The sequence below is a fragment of the Pseudoliparis swirei genome, chromosome 8 (genome assembly GCF_029220125.1).
Source record: "Pseudoliparis swirei isolate HS2019 ecotype Mariana Trench chromosome 8, NWPU_hadal_v1, whole genome shotgun sequence".
Classification (NCBI taxonomy): Eukaryota; Metazoa; Chordata; class Actinopteri; order Perciformes; family Liparidae; genus Pseudoliparis; species Pseudoliparis swirei.
This window is the reverse complement of record NC_079395.1, coordinates 19837605-19864593: the sequence shown is the minus strand read 5'-3', so window position 1 is coordinate 19864593 and position 26989 is coordinate 19837605. Positions and strand designations below refer to the sequence as shown.

General features: G+C 49.4%; 1 protein-coding gene across 1 annotated transcript in view; it reads right to left on the bottom strand.

Moving 5' to 3' along the window:
• The window catches only part of LOC130198496 (catenin delta-2-like), a 264975-nt gene that overhangs the window by 190904 nt on the left and 47082 nt on the right, over positions 1-26989 (bottom strand). Inside the window, exon 2 of the mRNA XM_056421662.1 lies at positions 10684-10820. Coding sequence (XP_056277637.1) covers positions 10684-10815 — 132 coding nt within the window. The 5' untranslated portion in view covers positions 10816-10820. The remainder of the gene's footprint in view (positions 1-10683; positions 10821-26989) is intronic.

Sequence of the window (26989 nt, the reverse complement as noted above, 5' to 3'; positions counted from 1 at the left end):
TCACACGCCGAACCCTCTGCTGGCGGCACATTTCAGTCAGAAAAAACAGGTCATAAAACATATTCAACCTGCTTAATGAATTCTGTCACTTCAGGGCAATAACAACTGTTTTCAAGTTGGCTGATAAAGTCTCTGCTGTTTGGGCGAGAGAACAGAGGAACATGAGACATGTTTTAAACTTTGACCGGTGGAAGAGGCTGAGCCACCGTTCTCAGGCTGGAGCTCCATCAATTGTCTTTACTTTTAAAAGAGTTTGAGCGGTACTTCCCAAGCACAAACGACCCGACTGTAGAAGAATAGACCCATGACCCATTTGTAAACAAACCCACCCGGTGAATCGAGCTCGTTGGGCTGGGGACCGCTGTTCTATACAACCAGAGGAGTCGCCCCCTGGTGGTCAAATAGAGAAAATGCACATTTAAGACACTTCAGCATTGGCTTTACTTTTCAAAACCAGAGTTTGCGACCTGCATACAAATAAAAACAGATCCATATTAACACAATATATTCAGATACAGCAGCAGTGCATCTGTGAAATATTGTCCTATTTCTGCTGTGGCCTGGAGTCTTCCTTCAGCTTGAAATAATAAACAGAAGAGGCCTTTCTTGAATGTCAGAGTGAGCAAGTATGGAGGACTTAAAATGACTTAAGTATAAATAAATAAATAAATGAATGCATGAATAAATACAAGAATAAATAAATAAATGCTTAAATAAATGTATAAATAAATAAATACAGGAATAAATAAATAAATGCTTAAATAAATGTATAAATAACTACAAGAATAAATGTATAAATACAGAAATAAATACAGAAATTAATAAATATAAGTTATAACTCAACAGGACATCATTAAATAAATGTATTGCTACATTTCTGTATTTCTTCATTTATTTATATCTCTATTTATGTGTCCACACGTATTTCTACCATTTATTTATGTGTGACATTTATGTGTCCGTATATTCAAATGAGCTGGGGCGGTCCGAACCTCACTCAGTGCGTTTACATGATGGTATAATTCGAATCTTGCTTTAGTCGGACTATGCTATCTTTTGGGGGATCTGCTGTTATCCCAATATACATGGCAGTGAGTAATTCGAATCATTGGCCGAAAGCATGTCATATCCGATACGATAGGCGGCGCTGTTTTCATTACAACTCGTGGTGATACAGCCATTTCCGCTTGACCTCTTCACCACCACCAACAACAACATTTCGAGAAAGATGGCGAACAGAGAGCAAGGCGAAGCTACATCCCTCTACTATTCTTCCATGGTGTTAATAGGAGTACAGCGAATGCAAATGGCGCTATTGGCTGAGTTGATAACGGAGAGAAGACGCCGTCGCCGAAGGTACACGGAGAATTTAATTTATCGTCTCTTTCGACTTCCGGGTCACGACATGGGAGGGAGGGAGGGAGGAGGGCGGCGGGATCTCGAGCATGCGCAAAGACGCAAAGTCCAGTTCCGAATCGAATTCACCGTTACATGCCGCGATAGTCGGATTATCAACTGGATCGGACCGAGCTATCCAGGGGTGTTAATCGGACCGAAGTCGGACCGCACATAGTCCGACTAAGGTGTTTACATGAAACGGATAATTCGATTTCAGTCCGACTAAGCCAATAATTCGATTGCATGTAAACGCACTGACTGTTGAACAGGATTGGTCAAGTCGGGGAGCAAGACAGAAGCAATCGATCCCTAGCACTTGGACCTGTAAACAAACAGCGTTTATTATGCATTCTTGTCTGTACATTCTAAATACAGCCGAGAAGTTAGTAGTTTAAGCATCAAATCTGTGGTCGGTTTATCGAGATTCAGCCTGATAAGCAGGGGCGGCTTGTCCATAAGGGCGATTGGGGCGACGCACTGCCTCGGGGAAAAGAAAAAAGAAAAAAAAGAAAAGAAAAAAGTCACATTCTACCACTAGACATCTGCTCTGCCTCTGTATGTCATTGTCCAATCAGGTAACAGTCATTCAGTCCGCCTAAAGTCGTGCTTCAAATGGCCCCGCCCCTTCTGGGGCGACTTTCGGCGAAATGAAAATCGCCCCAGACCTCTCCCATTGACTCCAATGTTAAACCCATTTTTTTCACAAAACAGAGCTCTCAATGCGTTCTCTATGGCTTCCGGGAGGAGTCGCCCCTCCAGGTCTTGTCATAATTAATCAACGTAAAAGCGTCTCAGTACGTCATACAGCTTCGACAGAGGCGTATTCAGTCGGCCAGTGCTCAGGGCAACAGCAGCGATTCAATTCTTTCTTTGAAAGAGACTCCTTTCGGTCGGCGTAACATTGAAGACACATCGGCAACAATAGAAGTAGGATCTCCTAGACCAGTGGTCGCCAACACGTCGATCGGTCGACCTCGGAGACGTTCCCTGTCGCTCTCCAAAATAAAATGAAAATAAAATCAGAAACACATTGTTCCTCATTCTCGAACATTTTCTGAGGTGTCTTCTGAAACGTTTTCTTCCTGACTGGAAGATCGACGTCAGAAAAGATCTCCGCCTGATGTTAAAGAACGCCTGTAAACGGGTTCTCTGACAGCCGTGTTGTCAGCTGTGCTCCCTGAAAGAGGAACGTAGGACTACAGGTGAGGCGCAGGGGAAATGTAGAAAGACCTTTATTGACAACTCCACATATTACACACGGTCAAAGTACACCGACATAAAACTAAGTCATGAATAAATAAATGTTGAAATGCCTGTACCTTAATGTAAATGTTTACGTTACGGTATTTACAAGTTGCGCCTGCACATGCGCGACAGCCGAGATTCTTGGCGACTTGCCAGGTCTTACCTTCGTGAGTTTGGCTTTTCTGCTGTTGCCCTTCAAAACAAAAGCTCAACATTTAGCTTTTTCTTGTCTGGTGGAGCAATCTGGTTTACTTGAAAGTGATTGCAATTGTATTTCTTCTATTATATGAAAAAGCACAGATGCAGGAATCACAAATGGGGATCTCATATTTATTATTATTATAATTATTTAAATCTTGTTGAAAAAAATCACCAAATCAAAGACCAGGAGCTGGATTACTGACAGACAGCTCACAGACGGCCTCAGACTGTCTGTCTGCTTATGAACTAACTACAAGCTCACAGACAGAGTTCAGTCACAGCTGTCACACTGACTGGAGTCACATGACTTGATGGCATTGTGACGAAGCTACACATAGACAGCTGTCTGAAGTTCTGTCGTTTTGGGAGGGTTAATCATTATCAAAAAAATTGCCCCCCCTGAGAATTTTTTCAGGAGCCGCCACTGCTGATAAGGATATGCGACGGAGATTTGAGGTCCTGCTCGCGGGACCAGTGAGCTCCGGGCGCTCAGTGCGCTGTGTGGCCGCCGAGAGCAGCCTGATCTCGGCAGGACTTTTTGAAATGCTCCGCTGGCTCTGACGTCTCCGTAGCAGCTAAACATGAGATATAATTAGGTTTTAGAGGATCTAAAGAGCACAAAGAGTTTATTATTTATGAAAAGATAACGTTACGTCAATTTGACTAAGGGTTATGATTCATAAATTCATTTTGTAGCGACCCTGGGTCAGGAAAGCTACGAGACGTATAGTTATTACCGTTTATTCGCAGCCTACGCCAAACAACAGTGAACACCGCAACACATTCTACTCCACTGTAAAGTATTTTACAATAAATAATTGGAGTAAATTCATGAGCAAGAACAGTTGATGTGGTAACGTCACAAGACCAGAAAGACCGTCCTGCGTCCTCGAGAGTCTGGACTCCCAAGACCAGACTCCAAATACCAGACTCCCAAGACCAGACTACAAGAAAACACAAGTCTGTACTCAGTGTACTTGGAATTGATAAACGGCTGAAGTCAAAAAGCTGTCTAGGCTAACTTCTGCTAACGGTGAGCTGAGCGAGTCAACTTCAGCATCATGTGCCAGGCAGAAGTAGTAGAGCATAACACACCAGGTGCATTACACTCCTGTGACCAATCATGCTTTAGACAGAGGTTCGGACCGCCCCAGCTCATTTGAATATACGGACACGTAAATGTCACACATAAATAAATGAAGAAATACGTGTGGACATATAAATAGAGAAATAAATAAATGAAGAAATACAGAAATGTAGAAATATATTTATTTAATGATGTTCTGTTGAGTTATAACTTATATTTATTCATTCCTGTATTTATTTATTTATACATTTATTTAAGCATTTATTTATACATTTATTGAAGCATTTATTTATTTATTCCTATATTTATTCATGCATTTATTTATTTATTTATACTTAAGTCATTTTGAGTCCTCCATAAGCAAGAGAGCGAGGGAGAGACAAAGCGTGAGCACACAGAACTCCTCCCTCGCCCCCCCCCCCCCTCCCTCCCTCCTCAACCCTTACATATTCTACTTTTTCCTTCATGCTCCTTTGCATATGAAGTCAAACAAATTAAATAATTGATCTACTTTGAAAACGACTTCTTGTGAACTTTTGAATAGAGCTATATTTGGCAATTTAATGAGGTAGCCGATGCTAAACAAATCCTAATGTATTCTTAATAAACTAATTAAGAGGAGTGGCGGCGAGCAGGGGAGGAATAGCTGGTAGCAGCCATCATTATTATCAACAGGGCCGCTGGAAGGAAACACAGGTAAAAGAAACGGGTAAACAGTTCGCCCGTATTTATATAATGATGTGTTCGTAGGAGCCGAGCCGGGTTTAATTAGGTGCACAGGGAAACGGAAGGTATCGTTTTAGATTGCTCCGTGTAAATGCCGTTCAGTTTGGATTCAGACCAGTTGTAGGTCAGACCCGAGAGAAGCTTTTTTCCTGCTGCTCCACCAATTAAAGTGAATTCACCTTCATTTGTGCAGAAACACAACAACAATAAATCTGATTCGATAACAGCCAGAAAGTCTCCGTGAGAGTCTTCCTTCTCTACTGTTGGTCCTTTTTGTCTTGGCTGCTCTTCATATTTTCTTCTTGGATGAGTCCACGAATGTAACCACATCTGACGTTTGACTCGTTGTTGTTGTTGTTGGAAACGAAAGGTCGCAGCAGTAATGCAATTAAGGATAAACGGAACAATAACTCACGGTTGCGCCCTCCAAGGAGAACCATGATAAGCTGTATCGTCTGTGTGTGATTATCCTTGCACAAAAATTTTAATTGCATGTCAGGTTTGGTTGACTGCGGTCTTTTAATGGTCAGGTAATATTATTGGGTTTTTGCTTGTTTATTTTTTTTAGGAAACGTCGGACCAGTTGTGACATCATGTTTTCAGCAGCGCTAATGTTGTGGTTGATTTATCACAAAACAACGTCAGGGGACAAACACCGTCATGACCTGTTGGTCTGATGCTGCGGGTCAGAGGAGAAGGAGGTGCACCCGTTTGGTGGCGCGAGGAGCACTGCGCGAGCACTAAGTGGAGGAGGGAGGGGCACGGTGGGAGGAGGGGGGCTCGTGAGCGCCGTGGAGCATGTCGGGGCGAAATTCTCACAAGAACTCAAATAAATGCCCCGTCGGATATCAAATCACATTTGTGGGGAGTTGATACCAGAGAGAGTAACTTTTATTCTTAAATACTGAAGAATGAAAAAAATGTGTCTCCAGCAAAAAGGGCCCTTTTCTCATCCAGGGCAAAAGGGCTGGTGCTTGAGCACCACTATGGGTCTATCTGTGCACGTGCCTGAAGAGTACATTCAAAAGGGTAAGTTTGGAGTTAATATATCTACTTCTCATTGCCATCATATCCTACACAAAAAATGTGTGTCTGCATCTAATAGCATGGATATGGATACTCTCTCTGAGAGGCTGTTCTAGACTCAGTGGTGCTTTAAGTTAAGTGCTTAGGTCAGCACACTAACACATGAGCAGGTGTGATATGTACCACGGGCTGCAGGTCAATACTTGTGTGTGTGTGTGTGTGTGTGTGTGTGTGTGTGTGTGTGTGTGTGTGTGTGTGTGCGTGCATGCCCTGGTGAGTATTCACAACCCCGGATCAGTGTATGTGGCATTGACCTACGGAATAATACTACAATTATTTGAATAATGAACATTATCTTTATCGACAACATCATTGGCTGGTATTGTTCTTCCTGTGTGAGTCATGCGTGTGTTTAGGGTCATGAAATGTTACAGGCTGGTGGCTAGTTAGAACATAACTAAAGGAAAGTTGTAGGCTCCTGGTGGCAAGTTAGCACCTGACTAAAGGAAGGTTTTAGGCTCCTGGTTATACAGAGAGTAGGTAAAGGAAAGAGGCATAGATATGAAAGGTAAAATAGTAACAGCAGGTGAAATAGCCCAGGTCCGATGTTGGATAAGTCGTGTACGTTTTATGAATAAGAATATAAATAAGAATACAAATAGTGTACACTTTCTTTTAATTCTGCTGTCTTCACTGTCTAACACTTCACTGGCACCAAACTTTGGGACGATCAAATGCAACTGGAATGTTTCGCACGAATAAGACAGCAGAAAAGACGTGGGATTTATTAAAATTATTATTTATAAACGTAATTAGTCAGTCATCTTTATTGGTCTTTCTTCCATTTGTGCGAACATACAGAAGATCTGAAAGTACGTTTCTCTCTTGTCCAATACAAAGTGTATTGTTGTACCTAATAATAATAATAATAATAATAATAATAATAATAGTAATAAAATGCAAAACAGCAAACAACAACGACAAAGAACATTTAGACAACATATCAATTAATATAAATAAAAATAATTCAGGATTTTCTGAGAAATCTTTTGAAAAAAAGGCAACGCGGAAATGCCAAAAGCTACAGTTCATCAAGTGACCACTTTGTGTGTGACGTCACAAAGAATAAGTCCCATGTTTTGTGCAGTTAAAAAACATTTAACATCTTCATATTTCAGCGACGGCTGCATCGTCCCGTCTCAGCGGGCTGCCGGTGAACGGGCGACGAATCAATACAGCGTGCTGCTCTCACTTCATTCCTCATTCTACAAGACAATGTGTCAGATCTTTCAAAAACGAGCGAGTCTCACATCGAATCGGAACTCTTTCGGAGCTGTAGCGCCTAACGCTGCGTTCCCTCCGGCTGCATATGTGCTGACGGCAAAGATGATGAACGACGCCGCGACGAGAAGCCGACAGATGTGATAAATACAACGTTGAATGGCTAATCAATCTCATGTGGGTAGGAAGGAAGCGTAGGGGGGAAACAGCAGCAGGGATCTCCTGGTGCGAGTCAGCAGAGGCTAAAGAACCTGATTGGTAGTGTGTACACAAGTGTGTGTGTGTGTGTGCGTGTGTTTCTAAAGAATTATTGGTCTCTAACACCTGACCTTGTCATTATGAACCAAAAAGAACAGGGAGCTGTGTGTGTATGTGCGCGCATGCGCCTGTGTGTGCGTGGTAAGTGTGTGTGCATGTGGTGAGTGTGTGGTGAGGGTGCGTGTGTGCGCGTGCGTGTGTGAGTGGTTAGTGTGCGCGTGTGGCGAGCGTATGTGTGTGCGCGTGTGTCTGTGTGTGTCTACGTGCGTGTGAGTGTGTGCGTGTGTGTGTGACAAACTCCAGAAAATCACTTCCCTGCCTCCTGGTTCCAAACATTGGCACACGGCCCAAAACATATTGAAAAATTACATGCTGCAAAAACAAGTATGGAAGGAGGTGACAAATGACCGGCTTGAGAAATAATAACAACTTCACCAGGGCGCAGGGCGAAATATAGTGACTCCAAGAAGGCGGGAGGTGGGTGGAAGAGAGAGAGAGAGAAAGAGAGCGAGAGAGAAAGGGCAAGTATCCGTTCCTCTTCACTTCCTTCACATAGCTGACACTCCTTCCATTCCTGTATCTTTTTTTCTTTATGTGTGTGTGTGTGTGTGTCTGTGAGCACATGTCCTATATGTGTGTGTCCTAGTACACATGACCTAGTTAGATGAGGAATAGACCTAGAGAACAACACATTTAAGTAACTCACAGTCGACTAAAACATGCAGAATCTCTCCATTTTTCACTCTCAGCATTTTCACCAGCTATCTTTAGCATCTGCTGTCCACGGTATATCTTATAGTACTCAAGGGCGCACAGTGTCCACAGTATTACGTATCCACTCGCACTGTGCACACACACACACACACACACACACACACACACATCTTCTCCGAGCAGACAGAGCCAGCAGACAGAGCCAGCATTCATAGCGCATCTAGCATGTCGTTAAAGACGTATTCTATTGACTTAGCAGTCAGACTCACGAGGATCAGTTGCAAGAAGAAGAAGGCATCAAAGTCGGTGGCACACACACACACACACACACACACATAACAGGCATTGGAGATATGTTTTTTTATTCCACACATTCCTCTTACTTGTCAGAACCTAGCGCCTACATTACCCACAATACACCAATCCAAAGCAGAGACGAGCTTGTTAACACACTTAATTCTTCCTCCACCAGCCAAAGGTCTTTTTTTCTTTTTTCACCAATCGAGTGACATCACTTGAGGCAATCGATCAGATTCCCTTGAGAGCGACAAATGTCTTTTTCACATTTGTAGCAGTACGTCGCCGCAGACTTCTGGATGTTTCCAGTGGAACTGGTCCTCCAATAGCGGCCGGAGGTTGCACTGCTGCCGCCGGCCCCTCCGTGGATGGAGGCTTCGTACAACATAATGAGAGCCGCTTGTGCTGGAAATATCTGTGTGCATGTGATTAACCACTGATAATAATCTAAACTACTGTTAAATACCACATGAAATAGCACCTCCTACTTCTAGAGAGGGGGGGGTGGGGATAGCAAAAGCAACACTGGCAGCTCTTCGTCCCCCGATAGACGGGCAGACGTTTAATGTTCTCTCCTCCAAATAATCCAGCCAAAAAACTATCCAAACATGAAATGGAATTTAACTTTTAGGATCTTCCTAAAAATAATCTGCACAAACATTAATGCGTTGTAAAAGTGGCATTTACCAATTTAACAGGACGGAGTCACAGCCCACAGAACAGAAATCGGCCGATTAATCGTCTGTCGGCTTTTTCCTGTCCCAGTCTCAGAAATATGAAACATCAATGGAGTTCCCCATTAAGTTGAAATAATAATAACATCTCACACCAACGCCACATGTGATGTGTTTGCTTTTTGTTGATTATTACTCATCTGGGAGCAAGCTGATTGGAGCTAGTTTTAAAAATAGACCAGTGGTGGGGCGATGGGGGGGGGGGGGGGCGATGGGGGTCCGACAGTCCATCTGTTCAAAATGTTGGTCCAGATTAAAATATCTGGACAATCTATGGATGGATTACCATTACATTTAGCAGAGACATAAACTAACCTCAGATGATACACCCTGATGACTTTTGTGACTTTTCTATTTTGCCGGTCAAAATGTCCACTTACTAATAATTTAATTATCAGCTTCCCCAACAGAAAGAAGTCCCTCCAGTCTTTCACTCAATCTCAAAATGTGTTTATCCGATGAGCTGTAAGACTTTTTGTGTTACCTTGTTAAATCTTGGATTTGGGCCCGTACAACATTTAATCATCTGCAAAACAAGTGAGTCCAACACTAAAAACAATGCGACAGCGATGCTATTATGACGAGTTTTGAAATGTTGAGTGCACAAAATGTACTGTCAACATCTGAAAATAAAAAATCTGCCACTCTTCAATGTCGCAACTAGGGGAAAGTAATACAAATGTCTTCTAGTCGCTAGCCAAACCATTGATTCCCTACGGTACGCGGCGCGTTTTTCTAGCGTTATTTTAAGGCGTGCTTAAAAGTTAAAATTCTCAACTTTAAGCGCGAGGCACGGAGGCGCACCGCTCATCAATGTCACACTCGCCCAAGGCAGCCAATCGGATCAAGCAAGAGGCGGGCTTTCCTTCCTGTTTTCCCAACGAGACAGCAGTATATAATTACGAAGAGCTTTATAATTCTAAATCGAAACACTACTCCAACTGACTCCTGCTCAGTCTGAAGTGCAACTGATAGCGCTCGTCATCGAGACACAATTCGTGGAATAGATGGTGGTATTCGATGTACTCTTTACTTTCTTTTTAAAAAATATCGTGAACCCAAAATCTCCGGTTGGTTGCGCACGCAGGTCCGCTCCACAGGCGAACCGCGGTTTTTTTCCCGGCGCATTTTTGCCAAGGCGTTTTTGGAGCGGCTGCGCTTTTAAAAATCTCGTCTGGTGTGATCGCGCCCTTATATGCTAAAACATCGCATGTAGAGGACAGCGAACCTTAGACACACTCGTCTTAACAGTAATGTCATGAAAGACTTGTAGCAGATGGACACATGGAGACACATTCTGGCAGAGCCATGAATATTCTAACCTTCATAATTATGTAATGAGCACGAAAAAACATGAAAGACTGAAGCTTCATTTAAAACAATCACCTTCAACGAAGACGCTCAGACTTTGATAATAAATAAAAAGAAAAGCGAAATGATGCACCCAAACACATTAAAGCGGCGTCACAATCCCAACTGAGCAAACTGTGGCCCGAGGCGCTCACAGATCACAATGTGGAGCCATATTTGAGGCATTATGAGACGCCTTAGCTCAGATGGGCATTCCATTATCCGTGTTTACTGTTTACCGTCGGCCTGCCTCACCCTGAAAGCACTGGAGGAATCATCCTCACTACTTTCTGGTATTCATAGCTCATTAATTGTGACAACCCTGCCATACTCATATCCACACACGCACGCACACACGTTTCTAACCTGTTCCTTGACGGAGGCAAGGATGGCAGAGGTGGTTTCAGACTCTGATCCGTCTCCGTTGGAGGCGTTGAGGACAGGGCTCAACATGGCGGCGGCGCTGGCAGTGTCAGTTGCCACCTCAGGCACTGGCATTCCTCCTGGAAAACAAGGGAACATGCAACTCTTTTACTATTAATAAAGACTCAGCGTTTAGTTCTGAGTGGCTCTCACATCTCCACCTCCTTTCTTCCTACGCCTCTTGGCCTCTTGTACTCGGGGACAGCCATTCAAACAGATTTGGACGTGAGCCGGAGGTAAAGAGATACATTTCTGAGCACACCCACATTTTACATTGAAGGAGACTGACAAACCAGCTATTAGACTTCCATTACAATCTGGATACTAGGCAGTGGTGCCGATGATGTGCAATGCATGATAATGACCGTAATGCATTTTGATTGGATTTTGACCCGTTTTCTCTTATTCTTTTTCCATTTTCTCTCTGACTTATTGATGTTCAGGGTCATGTGGAGTTGGAGCTCATCCCAGAATGCATTTGACAAAGTGTAGAGACCTATCCTGGACAGGTGCACTGGTACATCTGCACAACAGGGACCGTAACCAAGCGACTGTGTACATGAGGGCGGAGCTCTTCTTCCTCTCTGCTTGGAGACATGATGTGTTTTCCTGAGATGCCGCTACATTGCACCGTCTGTTCTGACGGTCGCTGGAGGGTGACTCAGCATATGTCTTATCTGCGGTTTTATGTTCCCTGTTTTTATGTTATTCTATTGACAATAGATTTTTGTGCGGAATTGGACAATAAAGATTTATCTTATCTTATTTTTGGAAACAGGAAATGTAGGCCAATCAGAAGCCAGTGGTCCAGGGTCCAAACCAGGGGCACGGACCAATCGGCGTTCCTTGATGGCCGTGGCTTAGGTGTGTAGGATGGTTTGTCCTACACAACAATGGCGGCTGCAATAGCATCAGTGATATCAGGACTGGAGAGTATTCTATTCATTGAACAAATTCAATTCAGTTTATTTGAATAGCCCATTTCCACAAATTACAAATTTGTCTCAGCGTGCTTTACAATCTGTACACATAGACATCCCTGTCCCAGAACCTCACATCGGATCAGGAAAAACTCCCAAACAACCCTTTCACAGGGAAAAAAAGGGAAGAAACCTTCAGGAGAGCAACAGAGGAGGATCCCTCTCCAGGATGGACAGGTGCAATAGATGCCATGTGTACAGAAGGAATCATTATACACAAATTAAAACACAGTAACAACACAATCAATGAATATGACAGAGTGTTTGAATAGTTGGTAGGATCTCATAGGGTCCATCGGACCCAGCCGGGTCCGATGGACCCTATGAGACGTGAAGTCAAAAGGAGTCCGGGGAAGAAGCAGAGTTAGTAACGTGTGATGGAGAGATGAAAATTCATCCATAAGGAGAGAAAAAAGAGGAGATAGGTGCTCAGTGCATCCTAAAACGTCCCTCAGCAGCCTATAAGCCTCTCTAGCAGCATATCTAGGGGCTGGACCAGATGAACCTGATTCAGCCCTGACTATAAGCTCTGTCAAAGAGGAAAGTCTTAAGTCTACTCTTCAATGAGGTGACTGTGTCTGCCTCCCGGACTGAAATTGGAAGCTGGTTCCATAAAAGAGGAGCTTGATAACTAAAGGCTCTGGCTCCCATCCTACTTTTTAAGACTCTAGGAACTACAAGTAGCCCCGCATTTAGTGAGGCAGCTCTCTAGTGGGGCAATATGGTACTACAAGCTCCTTAAGATATGATGGTGCATCACCAATCAAGGCTTTGTAGGTTAAGAGAAGAATTTTAAAAGTGATTCTTGATTTTACGGGGAGCCAGTGCAGAGCAGCTAATGCAGGAGTGATGTGATCTCTTTTCTTAGTTTTAGTGAGTACACGAGCTGCAGCATTCTGGATCAACTGGAGGGACCTAAGACGTATTAGAGCAGCCTGATAATCAGGAGTTGCAGTAATCAAGTCTAGAAGTACCGAACGCGTGAACCAATTTTTTTGCATCTTTTGAGACAAGATGTGCCTGATTTTTGAAATATTACGTAGATGACAAAATGCAGTCCTTGAGATTGGCTTCACGTGGGAGGTAAAGGACATGTCCCAATAAAAGATAACGCCGAGATTCTTTACAGTGGTGTTGGATGCTAGGGCAATGCCGTCTACAGAAACCACATCACCAGATAATTGATCTCTGAGGTGCTCAGGGCCGAGTAAAATTACTTCAGTTTTGTCTGAGTTTAACATCAAGAAGTTGCAGGTCATCCAAGTTGTTATGTCTTAAAGACATGCTTGAATTTTTCTGAGCTGGTTGGACTCCTCTGGTTTGATAGATAGATATAATTGAGTATCAGCTGCATTACAGTAATAGTTTATGGAGTGTTTCCTGATAATATTGCCCAAAGGAAGCATGTATAAGGTAAATAAAATTGGTCAAAGCACAGAACCTTGTGGAACTCTGTGACTAACGTTGGTGGTTATCGAGGCTTCATCGTTTACAAATACAAACTGAGATCGATCTGATAAATAGGATTTAAACCAACTTTAACCCTCCTGTTACCTTCAAATGTACTAACATATTTTACCCTTGGGTTCAAGTTGACCCCAGCAATTAAAATCTCCAGAAAATGATGAGAATTAATATTGTTTCCAAAGTTTAAGTGTGAGGTACTTTATGTTTGTTTGTTGACTACCTAAATAGCGCTTTAAATAAATAAAAAAATTGATATTTACCTTCGAAAATGCGGAAGGTTATGTTTTGATCGCCGTGTATTTATTTATTTATTTATTTGTATGCGTGTTATTCGCATAACAAAAAAAGTTTTAAACCGAATCGCATGAAATTTGGTGGGATGATTGGATATTATCCGGGGACCATTTGATTAGATTTTGGGATCGATCGGGTCAAAGGTCAAGGTCATGAAAAGGTCAACATTGAGGGCGGCTGTAGCTCAGTGGGGTAAGAGGGCCGTCCTGCAACCGCAAGGTTGTGGGTTCGATCCCCGCTCTCCCCATTAGTTGCAAGTCGAAGTGTCCTTGAGCAAGGCACTGAACCCCCAGTTGCTTCCCGGGCGCTTCACCGCAGCCGACTGCTCCTTAATAACTAAGGATGGGTTAAATGCAGAGAACAAATCACGGCACTGAAGGCTTTTGTAGATGGAAATGATTTTTTTTTCAAAAACACAACGCCACCTATAGTGTCGTAGTTTGACACCCAGGGGTGCTGACCAAGTGTCATGTTTACACGACTTGTGAGTGAGAATGTGTTGAATGGTTTTTGGCAGAAAGCAATGAAAGTGATAGATCTAGTCGAGCTGACAACATAGAGCAACAGGAAAGTATCAATGGTGGTGGGATATGTATGTGAATAAGTCCAATTGAAAATGTTGGCAGACCACAGGGTGACTGTGGGTCAGTGGTTCTATTTCATCCTTCCTGACCGCCAAAGGCAGTGCTTAGCACTGGGTATCTTCCGTCTTGCGCAAAGCAGGTCGAGTATTAATAACGACAAAGTCACCTGTGACCTCGGATGACCCGCCCATCGGGTATAAGTTCCGGTGTCATCCCGAGATCAGTCCTTTTTCATCTTCTCGCAAACGCAGGATAACGGAATTACTACGTTAGCGTCAGCTAAAGCTGAAGTTTAACTGAAGCTCGTCGCGGGGAGCCTTGTGACCAAATGGTCGGAGTTGCGATCCGTCGCCCTCCAAAGGCTATGACGAGCTCTCCTCTGAGGAGGAGGACGTTGCGTTTCTCTCCGGCGGACCGTCGAGGCGGACCGGAGAACACACGGGTCTTTCTCGGTCTTCACCAGAGCACCTGTACCGCGAAGCTTCAATCGGGTGAGATCGAATACAATTGTTGTCTATTACTGCATATCCCACAGGAGCAGAGCTCTCGTTCCTGCTAACTGTGCTAACGAGAGCGCGTCCGCTCGGTGTCGCCAGGCTGCTACACCGGCGCGACCGGCTCTCTGTAGCGATTGGGATAGCGTGTGTGTTGACTTTGGTAGCATTGCCGCCGTGCATAGCTAGCAGAGTGTGTCCACTCAGGCTAACGGAGCCTACGCTAAATCCGACAGCTACCTCCTGTTCCACAGGACCTCGGCCCAAGTAGTGGAGCGCTCTCGCGCAGGCTACTGTTGGGCGATTCCAGCGCTAACGAGAGCGCGTCCGCTCGTTGCGGCTGGCTGCCACACCGCTACATGCGACTGGCTTCCAGTGAGCAGAGCGTCCCGCTCAGGCTCACCGGTGGGACGCTAGGGAGGCTATAAGTCGATACTGATGCATACGTGCACATGTACCTCCATGACATCGCTACCGTTACAGCTAGCAGAGCGTCAACACTCAGGCTGCCACGCTAATACTGACAGCTACCAGACGATTGAAGTGTGTCCTCACTCTCTGTGACAAGCGGGTTGCCGTCACCAGTAGGTTCCCCCCCCCCCCTAAGCACCAATAAGGACTGAGCATCCAGAGGGATAGTTGGTAATTACTTACAGCCGAGCCTAAACACCCCCCGCTGCCACACTCTCTCACTAGACATGCTGTTTTCTGACCCGTGTTCACGGGATCAGCGTCTACAGTAGCGCAGAGCTCCCGCTCAGGCTTACCGGGAGGACACCAGTAAGTACAGTTGCCATACTAGTGGAGAGGGTCCTCGAAGAGACCTGCCCTCTCACTACGACTGTTTTTCCACAGGACCTGCTCCCTCGTAGCACAGTGCTTTCGCCCAGGCTACTCGTGGGATGCTTGTAATTACAGCTACTGTACTAGTCAAGCGTGTCCTCACTTCCTCTCTGCTGCCACATACCTCCACCGCCCGACTTAGGCCGGGGCAACATCTGGCCTAACCTACTCCCCCTCCCCATGAGAGCGGGAGAGGAAGTCGGCCACGACCATCTGCATCCCCGGCCTATGGATCACCTTGAAATTAAAAGGCTGTAAAGCCAGATACCACCGAGTGATTCGGGCGTTGGTATCTTTCATGCGGTGGAGCCATTGGAGCGGGGCGTGGTCCGACCAGAGGGTGAATGAGCGTCCCAGGAGGTAGTAGCGCAGGGAGTCGACCGCCCACCGGATGGCGAGGCACTCCTTCTCCACCGTGCTGTACCTGCCCTCCCTCTCCGACAGCTTGCGGCTGATGTACAGCACGGGGCGGTCAAACCCCCCTACCTGCTGGGACAAAACGGCCCCCAGCCCTCTGTTCGACGCATCAGTCTGCAGAGTAAAAGGGAGAGAGAAGTTAGGTGTGTGAAGGAGTGGTTCCCCACAGAGAGCTTGCTTTACCTCCTCAAACACCAACTGGCACCGCTCCGTCCACTGGACCGGATCTGAGGCACCTTTCCGGGTCAGGTCAGTCATGGGGCTGGTCAGCTCCGCAAAGTTCGGGATGAACCGCCTGTAATAGCCCGCCAGCCCCAAAAACTGCCTCACCTCTTTTTTAGTCTTGGGCCGCGGGCAGGCTGCGATGGCGGCGGTCTTGTCCACCTGAGGGCGCACCTGCCCGGCGCCCAAGTGGTACCCCAGATACCGTACCTCCCTCCGTCCAACTGCACACTTCCCCGGGTTGGCCGTAAGCCCCGCCTGCCTCAGGGACTCCAGCACCGCGCCCACCCGCTGCACATGCTCCGCCCAGGTGGTGCTGTGTATGATCACATCATCCAAGTAGGCGGCAGCATATGCAGCGTGCGGACGCAGCACCCGGTCCATGAGGCGTTGAAAGGTGGCTGGGGCCCGAACAACCCAAAGGGAAGCGTGGTGAATTGGTATAACCCAAACGGAGTGGAGAAGGCCGTTTTTTCCTTAGACTCTGGCGACAGAGGAATCTGCCAGTAGCCCTTGGTTAAATCCAGTGTCGTAAAGAAACACGCAGTGCCCAGTCGGTCCAGGAGCTCGTCGACCCGGGGCATTGGGTAAGCATCGAACCGTGACACATCGTTCACCCTGCGATAGTCCACGCAGAACCGTATAGACCCATCCTTCTTGACCACAAGAACAATGGGGCTACACCAGGCACTGTGGGACTCTTCTATTACCCCCATCTCCAGCATTGCAGCCAATTCCCGCTGAACCACCTTTCTCTTGTGTTCAGGTAACCTGTAGGGTCGTAACCGCACTGTCACGCCCGGAGGAGTCTCAATCTCGTGCTCTTTGAGGTTTGTGCGTCCTGGAAGGAGAGAGAACACATCAGCAAACTGCTTTTGCAACTGGGCAATGTCTGTTTTCTGGGTCCCGGAGAGACGGTCTTCACAAAGGAGCGAGGCCGGATTGGTGGATTTTGGGACCTCAGGCCCCAGCTCCTCTCTCTCAGATACAGAGGACACCAGAGAAACAGACTCCACCTCCCTCCATGCATTTAGGAGGTTGAGATGGTAAATCTGTGTAGCTCCGCCCCTATCAGAACGCACCACCTCATAGTCGACATCCCCCACTCGCCGTGTGACCACAAAGGGCCCTTGCCACTTGGCGAGGAGTTTAGAGCTGGAAGAAGGAAGCAATACAAGTACCTTCTCTCCCGGTGTGAATTGTCTCAGCCTGGCACCTCTGTTGTACAGCCGCTGCTGACGCTCCTGGGCCTGGAGCAAATTCTCATGTGACAGCTGACCCAGTGTGTGGAGCTTTGCTCGCAGGTCCAGGACGTGTTGGATCTCGTTTTTACTGGTGCTCGGCCCCTCCTCCCAGTTTTCTTTAATGAGGTCGAGCACCCCTCGTGGAGTCCTGCCGAACAACAGTTCAAAGGGAGAAAATCCCATGGAGGCCTGGGGAACCTCCCGTACTGCAAACAACAGAGCGTCAAGCCATTTATCCCAATTACGTTCATCGTCATTAATAAATTTACGGATCATGGACTTCAAAGTCTTATTCAGACGCTCCACCAGACCGTCGGTCTGTGGGTGGTATACACTGGTCCGAATAGACTTGATGCCCAGTAACCCGTAAAGTTCTCTCAGTGTTCTTGACATGAACTGGGTGCCCTGGTCCGTCAGAATCTCTTTCGGGATTCTGACTCGGGAGATGACCTGAAACAGCGGCTGCGCGACACTCTTTGCAGAAATGTTGCGCAAGGGCACCGCCTCCGGGTATCGTGTTGCGTAATCCACGAAGACTAACACAAAGCGATATCCGCGTGCACTCCGGTGAAATGGCCCGATGAGGTCCATAGCGATTCGCTCAAATGGAACCTCCATTAATGGCAGCGGGCGCAAAGGTGCCCTCGGAATGGCCGGAGGGTTTACCAATTGACACTCCGGGCAGGACGCACACCACCGGCGCACATCCGCCCGGATGCCCGGCCAATAAAATCGGGTCATTATCCGGTCCAGAGTTTTATCATATCCCATGTGACCAGCCATCGGGTTATAGTGAGCCGCCTGGAAAACCATTTCCCGGCGGCTGTTCGGCACCAGCAACTGGGTGCTTTCCTGCCCTGTGTTGGTGTCACGGCTCACTCTGTACAGTCTGTCCCTGATCAATGTGAAGTGCGGATATGTCTGCGCTGCGTCAGGGTGCACCAGCTGACCATCAATTCGTATCACTTGGTCAAAGGCTGAGCGTAGAGTATCGTCCCGAGACTGCTCGAGTGGAAAATCTTCCATGGAGTGAAACTCGGGAGCCGGAGGAGTCGCCATAGGAGGCTCTGCCGGTTCCCCCTCCCCGTCTGCAGTGTCGGACAACCTCGCGTCACCGCTGAGCACGGCGCACACACCGCATGACCCTGTCTGCCGTGAACGCACCCCCGCAGCCTTCCCCATTAACTTGTCAAACCCTGGCCAATCGGTTCCCAAGATTAAGGGGTGCGTAAGCCAGGAGCTAACCGCGACCTTCACGTTATGCTTTTTCCCCCCGTATCTAATTTCCGCTGACACTATGGGATACTCGTGAATGTCCCCATGCACACACCTTATCTTCACCCACAATGCCTCCACCAATGCCCCTGGTCGAACCAGGCTCTGGTGGATCATAGACTGTGTACAGCCGGAATCCACCATTGCCTGATGTATACCCCTGGATTCTTACCGCACGCGGTACGTCGCTCCTGACCTGGGAGGGTGTTGGAGAGCCGACCACCTGGCCCACCTCCGTCAGCGGACACGCCCTCCGGACGTGTCCGGGCTGCCTGCACCTCCAACACTCCTGCCCTGGTGTTTGAGGGACTACCTGTGGGTTGGGAAGGGTGCCGGTGTTTGCTGGGGCCTGTATGGGTTGCGTCAGTGGCCGCGTCGGACTGTCCGGAGCCAGTGAGCTGTCGACCTGCCCGCCGGGGAGTACCGCCAGGTGGTCCTCCGCCAGTGCAATGGCGGCCTCCAGCGACGTGGGGCCGTGACAGCGGACCCACTCTGCTGTTCCGGTCGGCAGCCCCTCCACGAACTGCTCCTTGACGACCTTCTCCACCGCCGCCTGTGCCCCTCCGGAGTTCCCGGGCTGTAACCATCTGGTGGCGGCGTCCTTCAGCTGGTGTGCATAGGCAAACGGCCGGTCCTTGGGTCCCAGCGTTGCCTCCCGGAACCTCCGCTGGTGATCCTGCGGAGTCAGTCCCAGCCGATCGATGACGGCTTTACGCACGGCCGCGTAATTGTGCCGCGCTGCCGGGGACAGCGACAGCGCCGCTGTCTGCGCCTCCCCGGTGAGAAGAGGCAGTAGACGGACCGCCCACTCCACCGCCGGCCAGCCACACGCCTTCGCCGTCACCTCAAACGTCTCCAGAAACGATTGAACGTTGTCTGCCGTCGTCATCTTAGAGACCTCCACCCCCGCCAAGGGTGGAGGGTTTGGTGGAGTCGCAGCTGTCCGGGTGGCGAGCCGGTCCAGGGCTTTCGTCTGCCTCTCTGCCTGGGCCAGGAGTGCCCCCAATAGTTGCCGGTTTGCCTCTGACTGGTCCCGCTGCATAGCTGCCATCCCCTCCAGCATCTGCCCCAGCGCCATCAATAGCTGGGTCGGCAGATCCGAGTGTTGCTGGCTGCTCTCCATGTGCTTTTCCGAAGAAAAAAAATATTACATTTTTCCCCCCCCAAAAAAAAGGCTCCACGTTTGGCTTCACTGTGACACGCGTCTTGCCGTCACTGGTAGGTTCCCCTTTAAGCACCACGGAATGATCAGCCAGAGCGATAGTTTGTAATATACTTTATTGTATACGATCGCAGACAGTGTCTCTGCTCCAGCACTCCACCTCGTCTTCAGCCCGTCCAGCTCCTTTTGAAGACAAAGCCTCGCAGATACACAAACACAGATTGTCATCAGCTGGTCTGATTGTCATCAGACCAGCTGATGACAATCAGACACCGTTCCCTGAACCACACCCCCGCTCCACCCACTCTGCAGCCGAGCTTACACACACCCCACTGACACATGGTATAACCCAAACGGAGTGGAGAAGGCCGTTTTTTCCTTAGACTCTGGCGACAGAGGAATCTGCCAGTAGCCCTTGGTTAAATCCAGTGTCGTAAAGAAACACGCAGTGCCCAGTCGGTCCAGGAGCTCGTCGACCCGGGGCATTGGGTAAGCATCGAACCGTGACACATCGTTCACCCTGCGATAGTCCACGCAGAACCGTATAGACCCATCCTTCTTGACCACAAGAACAATGGGACTACACCAGGCACTGTGGGACTCTTCTATTACCCCCATCTCCAGCATTGCAGCCAATTCCCGCTGAACCACCTTTCTCTTGTGTTCAGGTAACCTGTAGGGTCGTAACCGCACTGTCACGCCCGGAGGAGTCTCAATCTCGTGCACTATGAGGTTTGTGCGTCCTGGAAGGAGAGAGAACACATCAGCAAACTGCTTTTGCAACCGGGCAATGTCTGTTTTCTGGGTCCCGGAGAGACGGTCTTCACAAAGGAGCGAGGCCGGATTGGTGGATTTTGGGACCTCAGGCCCCAGCTCCTCTCTCTCAGATACCGAGGACACCAGAGAAACAGACTCCGCCTCCCTCCATGCCTTTAGGAGGTTGAGGTGGTAAATTTGTGTAGCTCCGCCCCTATCAGAACGCACCACCTCATAGTCGAGGTCCCCCACTCGCCGTATGACCACAAAGGGCCCTTGCCACTTGGCGAGGAGTTTAGAGCTGGAAGAAGGAAGTAATACAAGTACCTTCTCTCCCGGTGTGAATTGTCTCAGCCTGGCCCCTCTGTTGTACAGCCGCTGCTGACGCTCCTGGGCCTGGAGCAAATTCTCACGTGACAGCTGACCCAGTGTGTGGAGCTTTGCTCGCAGGTCCAGGACGTGTTGGATCTCGTTTTTACTGGTGCTCAGCCCCTCCTCCCAGTTTTCTTTAATGAGGTCGAGCACCCCCCGTGGAGTCCTGCCGAACAAAAGTTCAAACGGAGAAAATCCCGTGGAGGCCTGGGGAACCTCCCGTACTGCAAACAACAGAGTCAAGCCATTTATCCCAATTACGTTCATCGTCATTAATACATTTACGGATCATGGACTTCAGTCTTATTCAGACGCTCCACCAGACCGTCGGTCTGTGGGTGGTACACACTGGTCCGAATAGACTTGATGCCCAGTAACCCGTAAAGTTCTCTCAGTGTTCTTGACATGAACTGGGTGCCCTGGTCAGTCAGAATCTCTTCGATTCCGACTCGAGATGACCTGATACAGCGCCTGCGCGACACTCTTGCAGAAATGTTGCAAGGCACCGCCGGGTATCGTGTTGCGTAATCCACGAAGACTAACACAAAGCGATATCCGCGTGCACTCCGGTGAAATGGCCCGATGAGGTCCATAGCGATACGCTCGAATGGAACCTCCATTAATGGCAGAGGGCGCAAAGGTGCCCTCGGAATGGCCGGAGGGTTTACCAATTGACACTCCGGGCAGGACACACACCAACGGCGCACATCCGCCCGGATGCCCGGCCCATAAAATCGGGTCATTATCTGGTCCAGAGTTTTATCATACCCCATGTGACCAGCCATTGGGTTATAGTGAGCCGCCTGGAAAACCATTTCCCGGCGGCTCTTCGGCACCAGCAACTGGGTGCTTTCCTGCCCTGTGTGAGTGTCATGGCTCACTCTGTACAGTCTGTCCCTGATCAATGTAAAGTGCGGATATGTCTGCGCTGCGTCAGGGCGCACCAGCTGACCATCAATTCGTATCACTTGGTCAAAGGCTGAGCGTAGAGTATCATCCCGAGACTGCTCGGGATGATGATGGCGCGGCTGTGTCCAGACGCCGTCGAGGTAGCTCCGCGGAGATTGTGCGCTCTTTTAGTTTTTGTGTTTTTTTTAAATATTTTCTTTGCCACAAACACATCGGCACTAACAGCATACGACCGCAGCACACTTTTGGACATAAACTTTTGCGCAAAACAAGGGTTTTTGTCCACTTTTTCCATCGATCCAGCGTGGCCTGCAGAGATCGTACGAGCGAACCACAACAACAACAGTGGAGCCGCTACTACGGGAGACGACGAAACATCGAGGGAAACGGGGCGGAATTCGGAACAGACTGAGAGTTCAAGCCCACCGTCCACCTCTGCCCAGCATCCTTCTTGCTAACGTCCAGTCTCTGGAAAATAAGATGGATGATGTTAGGGCAAGGATCAGATTCCAACGGGACATGAGGGACTGTAACATCTTTTGTCTGACGGAAACATGGCTGACCCGCTGGTGCGGATCGAGTCATATGCCCAACCGAGTCCTTCTCTGTTTTCCGTGCAGACAGAACGGAAGAGTCTGGTAAATCTAAGGGTGGAGAGGTTTGCTTCATGACTAACAACAAGTGGTGCGACCCCAAGAACATTAAGACTCTTTCTCGTTCCTGCTCGCGAACCTGGAACATCTGGCGATCTCATGCCGTCCATTCTACCTTCCCGGGAGTTCAGCTCGGTCATCACCACAGCCGTCTACATACCACCACAAGCGGACACCGACGTAGCACTATCGGACCTACATGATGTGTTATGTCGGCATCAGAACAAGTATCCCGCGGCTGTGGTGGTGGCTGGGGACTTTAATAGGGCAAACCTAAAAAAAGTCATGCCGAACTTTCACCAGCACATTACGTGTGCTACCAGAGGGGAAAGAACGTTGGACCACTGCTATACGCCATTCAAGAGAGGCTACAAGGCTGTCTCTCCCTCCGTTCGGCAAATCGGACCATGCCGCCATTTTCTTGCTTCCGGAGTACCGGCAAAAGATCGCGCGGGAAGCGGTAGTGACGAGGAACGTAAAGCGGTGGTCTGACCAATCAGAGGCTGAGCTACAGGACGCTCTGCGTGTCGTCGACTGGGACATGATCCAATCCAGTTCCAGTGACGTCAGCGAGTTCTTGAAGTAGCAATGAGCCTCATAGCAACGCTAGCGGACACCATCGTCCCCACGGTAAAAGTTAGGGTCTTTCCTAACCAAAAGCCGTGGGTTGATAGATCCATCCGTGAAGCTGTGAACGCCTGCACTGCTGCCTATAACTCCGGTCTTGTATCCGGCAACATGGACGAGTACAAGGCAGCGGTCTATGGACTGAGGAGGCGGTGAAGGAAGCCAAGAGGAGGTACCGAGACAGAGTGGAATCACAGATGGAGCAGCGCGACACCAGGCGCCTATGGCAGGGGCTACGGACTATCACAGACTACCAGAGCAGACCCCGCGCAATGGTGAGTGCCGACGCATCCCTAGCGGACGACCTGAACTCATTTTATGCACGGTTTGAGGCTAGCAACAACAGCGCTAGCTCGGCTAACAACAACACCGTTAAGCGTAGCGGTGAGTTCTACCGCTGGGGATGAACACACACTCTCTGTGACCGAGCACAGTGTGAGGAGGGCTCTGTTGAGGGTGAACACCAGGAAAGCTGCAGGTCCAGATGGCATATCTGGGCGAGTACTGAAGACCTGTGCTAACCAGCTAGCTCCAGTGTTCACCACAATATTCAACCTCTGCCTGGCTGAGTCCGTGGTCCCCGCCTGCTTCAAGAGATCCACTATTGTCCCTGTGCCCAAGAATGCTTCTCCAGCATGTATGAATGACTACCGACCGGTGGCCCTCACCTCGGTGGTCATGAAATGCTGAGAGGCTGATAAAGGACTACATCTGCGCCTTCCTCCCTTCCTCCATGGACCCGCTGCAGTTTGCTTATCGCCCAAACAGATCCACGGATGATGCTGTCTCCCAGGTACTGCACACCACACTCTCTCATCTGGACAGCCAGAGGGGGCTATGTGAGACTGCTGTTCATTGATTATAGTTCAGCTTTCAACACCATAGTCCCCTCCAGACTGGCCGGCAAGCTGATTGAGCTGGGACTGAACACCCTCTGTGTGCTTGGATCCTGGACTTCCTGACCGCCAGGCCACAGGTGGTCAGGGTGGGCAGACACACCTCAAACCCCTCACCCTGAACACAGGATCCCCCAGGGTTGCGTCCTCAGCCCCTACTGTACTCCCTGTACACACATGACTGTGTGGCCAGGTTCAGCTCCAACACCATCATCAAGTTTGCGGATGACACAGTGGTGGTGGGCCTGATCTCCAACAACGACGAGAAGGCCTACCTGGAGGAAGTTGCTGATCTGTCACTCTGGTGTCGGGACAACAGCCTCATCATGAATGTCACCAAAACTAAGGAGCTGATTGTGGACTTTAGGAGGGTACAACAACAGAGGACGTACTCACCACTGGGGATTAACGGGACTACTGTGGAGAGGGTGAGCGGGTATAAATACCTGGGAGTCCACATCACCGAGGATCTGACATGGTCAACGAACACAGACACTCTGGTGAGAAAGGCAAGGCAGCGCCTCTACCACCTCAGGCAGCTGAGGAAATTTAAAGTTTCCCAGAGGATCCTTCAGTCCTTCTACTCTGGAGCTGTAGAGGCGTCCTGACAGGAAGCATCACAGCCTGGTTTGGCAACTGCTCCGCTCAGGACAGGAAGGCTCTGCAGAGAGTAGTGCGTTCGGCTGAGCGCACTATTGGAACTACACTCCCCACCCTGCAGGACTTGTACACCAGGAGGTGCAGAACCAGAGCCGGCAGGATCATGAAGGATCCTCACCACCCCAACAACAGACTGTTTCAGCTGCTGCGGTCAGGCAGGCGCCTCCGTAGTCACGCTGCAAGAACAGAGAGACTGAGACGGAGTTTCTTTCCTCAGGCCATCAGGACTGTGAACTCCGACCTCACCAGGACCCCCACATAGACCCACACAACTGCCCCTCTTAGGCACACACACACACACACACACACTTACTGTAAATATTGTGTTGTTTTTTATTGTAAATAGTGTGTACTTGTTGCCCTTGCACATTCCTGCTGAGCATTGCCACTTTCATTTCACTGCACACACTGTGTGTGTATGTGACAAATAAAACATCTTGAATCTTGAATCTTGAATCGAGTGGAAAATCTTCAATGGAGTGAAACTCGGGAGCCGGAGGAGTCTCCCTAGGAGGCTCCGCCGGTTCCCCCTCCCCGTCTGCAGTGTCGGACAACCTCGCGTCACCGCTGAGCACAGCGCACACACCGCATGACCCTGTCTGCCGTGAACGCACCCCCGCAGCCTTCCCCATTAACTTATCAAAGCCCGGCCAATCGGTTCCCATGATTAAGGGGTACGTAAGGCGGGAGCTAACCGCGACCTTCACGTTATGCTTTTTACCCCCATGCCTAATTTCCGCTGACACTATGGGATACTCGTGAATGTCCCCATGCACACACCTTATCTTCACCCACAATGCCTCCACCAATGCCCCTGGTCGAACCAGGCTCTGGTGGATCATAGACTGTGTACAGCCGGAATCCACCATTGCCTGATGTATACCCCCCTGGATTCTTACCGGTACGCGGTATGTCGCTCCCGGACCTGGGGAGGGTGTTGGAGAGCCGGCAACCCGGATCACCTGGCCCACTTCCATCAGCGGACACTCCCGCCGGATGTGTCCGGGCTGTCTGCACCTCCAACACTCCTGCCCTGGTGTTTGAGGGACTACCTTTGGGTTGGGAAGGGTGCCGGTGTTGACTGGGGCCGGTATGGGTCGCGTCAGGGCCTGCATCAGCCTGGCCGGAGCCAGTGCGCCGTCGCTGTCCACCTGGCCGCCGGGGTGCACCGCCAGGTGGTCCTCCGCCCGTGTGATGGCGGCCTCCAGCGACGTGGGGCCGTGACAGCGGACCCACTCTGCTGTTCCGGCCGGCAGCCCCTCCACGAACCGCTCCACTACGGCCTTCTCCACCACCGCCTGCGCCCCTTCTGTGTTCCCGGGCTGCAGCCACCTTGTCGCGGCGTCCCTCAGCCATTGCGCGTATGCAAACGGCCGGTCGTCGGGCCCCATCGTGGCCTCGCGAAACCTCCAACGGTGATCCTCCGGAGACAGACCCAGCCGATCCATCACCGCCTTTCGCATGTCCGCGTAACTGTATCGTGCTGCTGGGGGAAGCCCCAGGGCCGCAGTCTGCGCCTCCCCGGTGAGCAGGGGCAGGAGGCGAATCGCCCACTCCCCCGCTGGCCAGCCGCATGCCTCCGCCACCGTCTCAAAAGTTTCTAGGAATGACTGCGCGTCGTCCCCCGCCGTCATTTTTTGGAGTGCCACCCCCGCCAAGGGGGCAGCTACAGGTGTGGCCGCAGCTGTCTGGGCGGCGAGCCGTTCCAGGGCGCACGTCTGCTCCTCTGCCTGGGCCAGGAGCTTCCCCAGTGTCTGCCGGCCTGCTTCCGCTTGGTCCTGCAACATCGCTGCTATCCTCCCCAGCATCTGCCCCAGCTGGATCCATGGCTGGGTTGGCTGATCTGGGTGCTGCTGGATGCTCCCCATGTGCTTTGTTTTTTTTTTCAAAAAAAAAAAAAAGGGCCCCACGTTTGGCTCCAGTGTGACAAGCGGGTTGCCGTCACCAGTAGGTTCCCCCCCACTAAGCACCAATAAGGACTGAGCATCCAGAGGGATAGTTGGTAATTACTTTTATTGCCACCGCAGACCGTGTCTCTGCTCTCCACGCTGACTCTCGCTCTACTGTCCGTCCAGCTCCTTTATGGAGACAGCCTCAGATACACAAACACATATCATCAGCTGGACTGATTACCAATCAGATTAGCAATCAGTCCAGCTGATGACAATCAGACACCGTTCCCTGAACCACACCCCCGCTCCACCCACTCAGCAGCCGAGCCTAAACACCCCCCGCTGCCACACTCTCTCACTAGACATGCTGTTTTCTGACCCGTGTTCACGGGATCAGCGTCTACAGTAGCGCAGAGCTCCCGCTCAGGCTTACCGGGAGGACACCAGTAAGTACAGTTGCCATACTAGTGGAGAGGGTCCTCGAAGAGACCTGCCCTCTCAC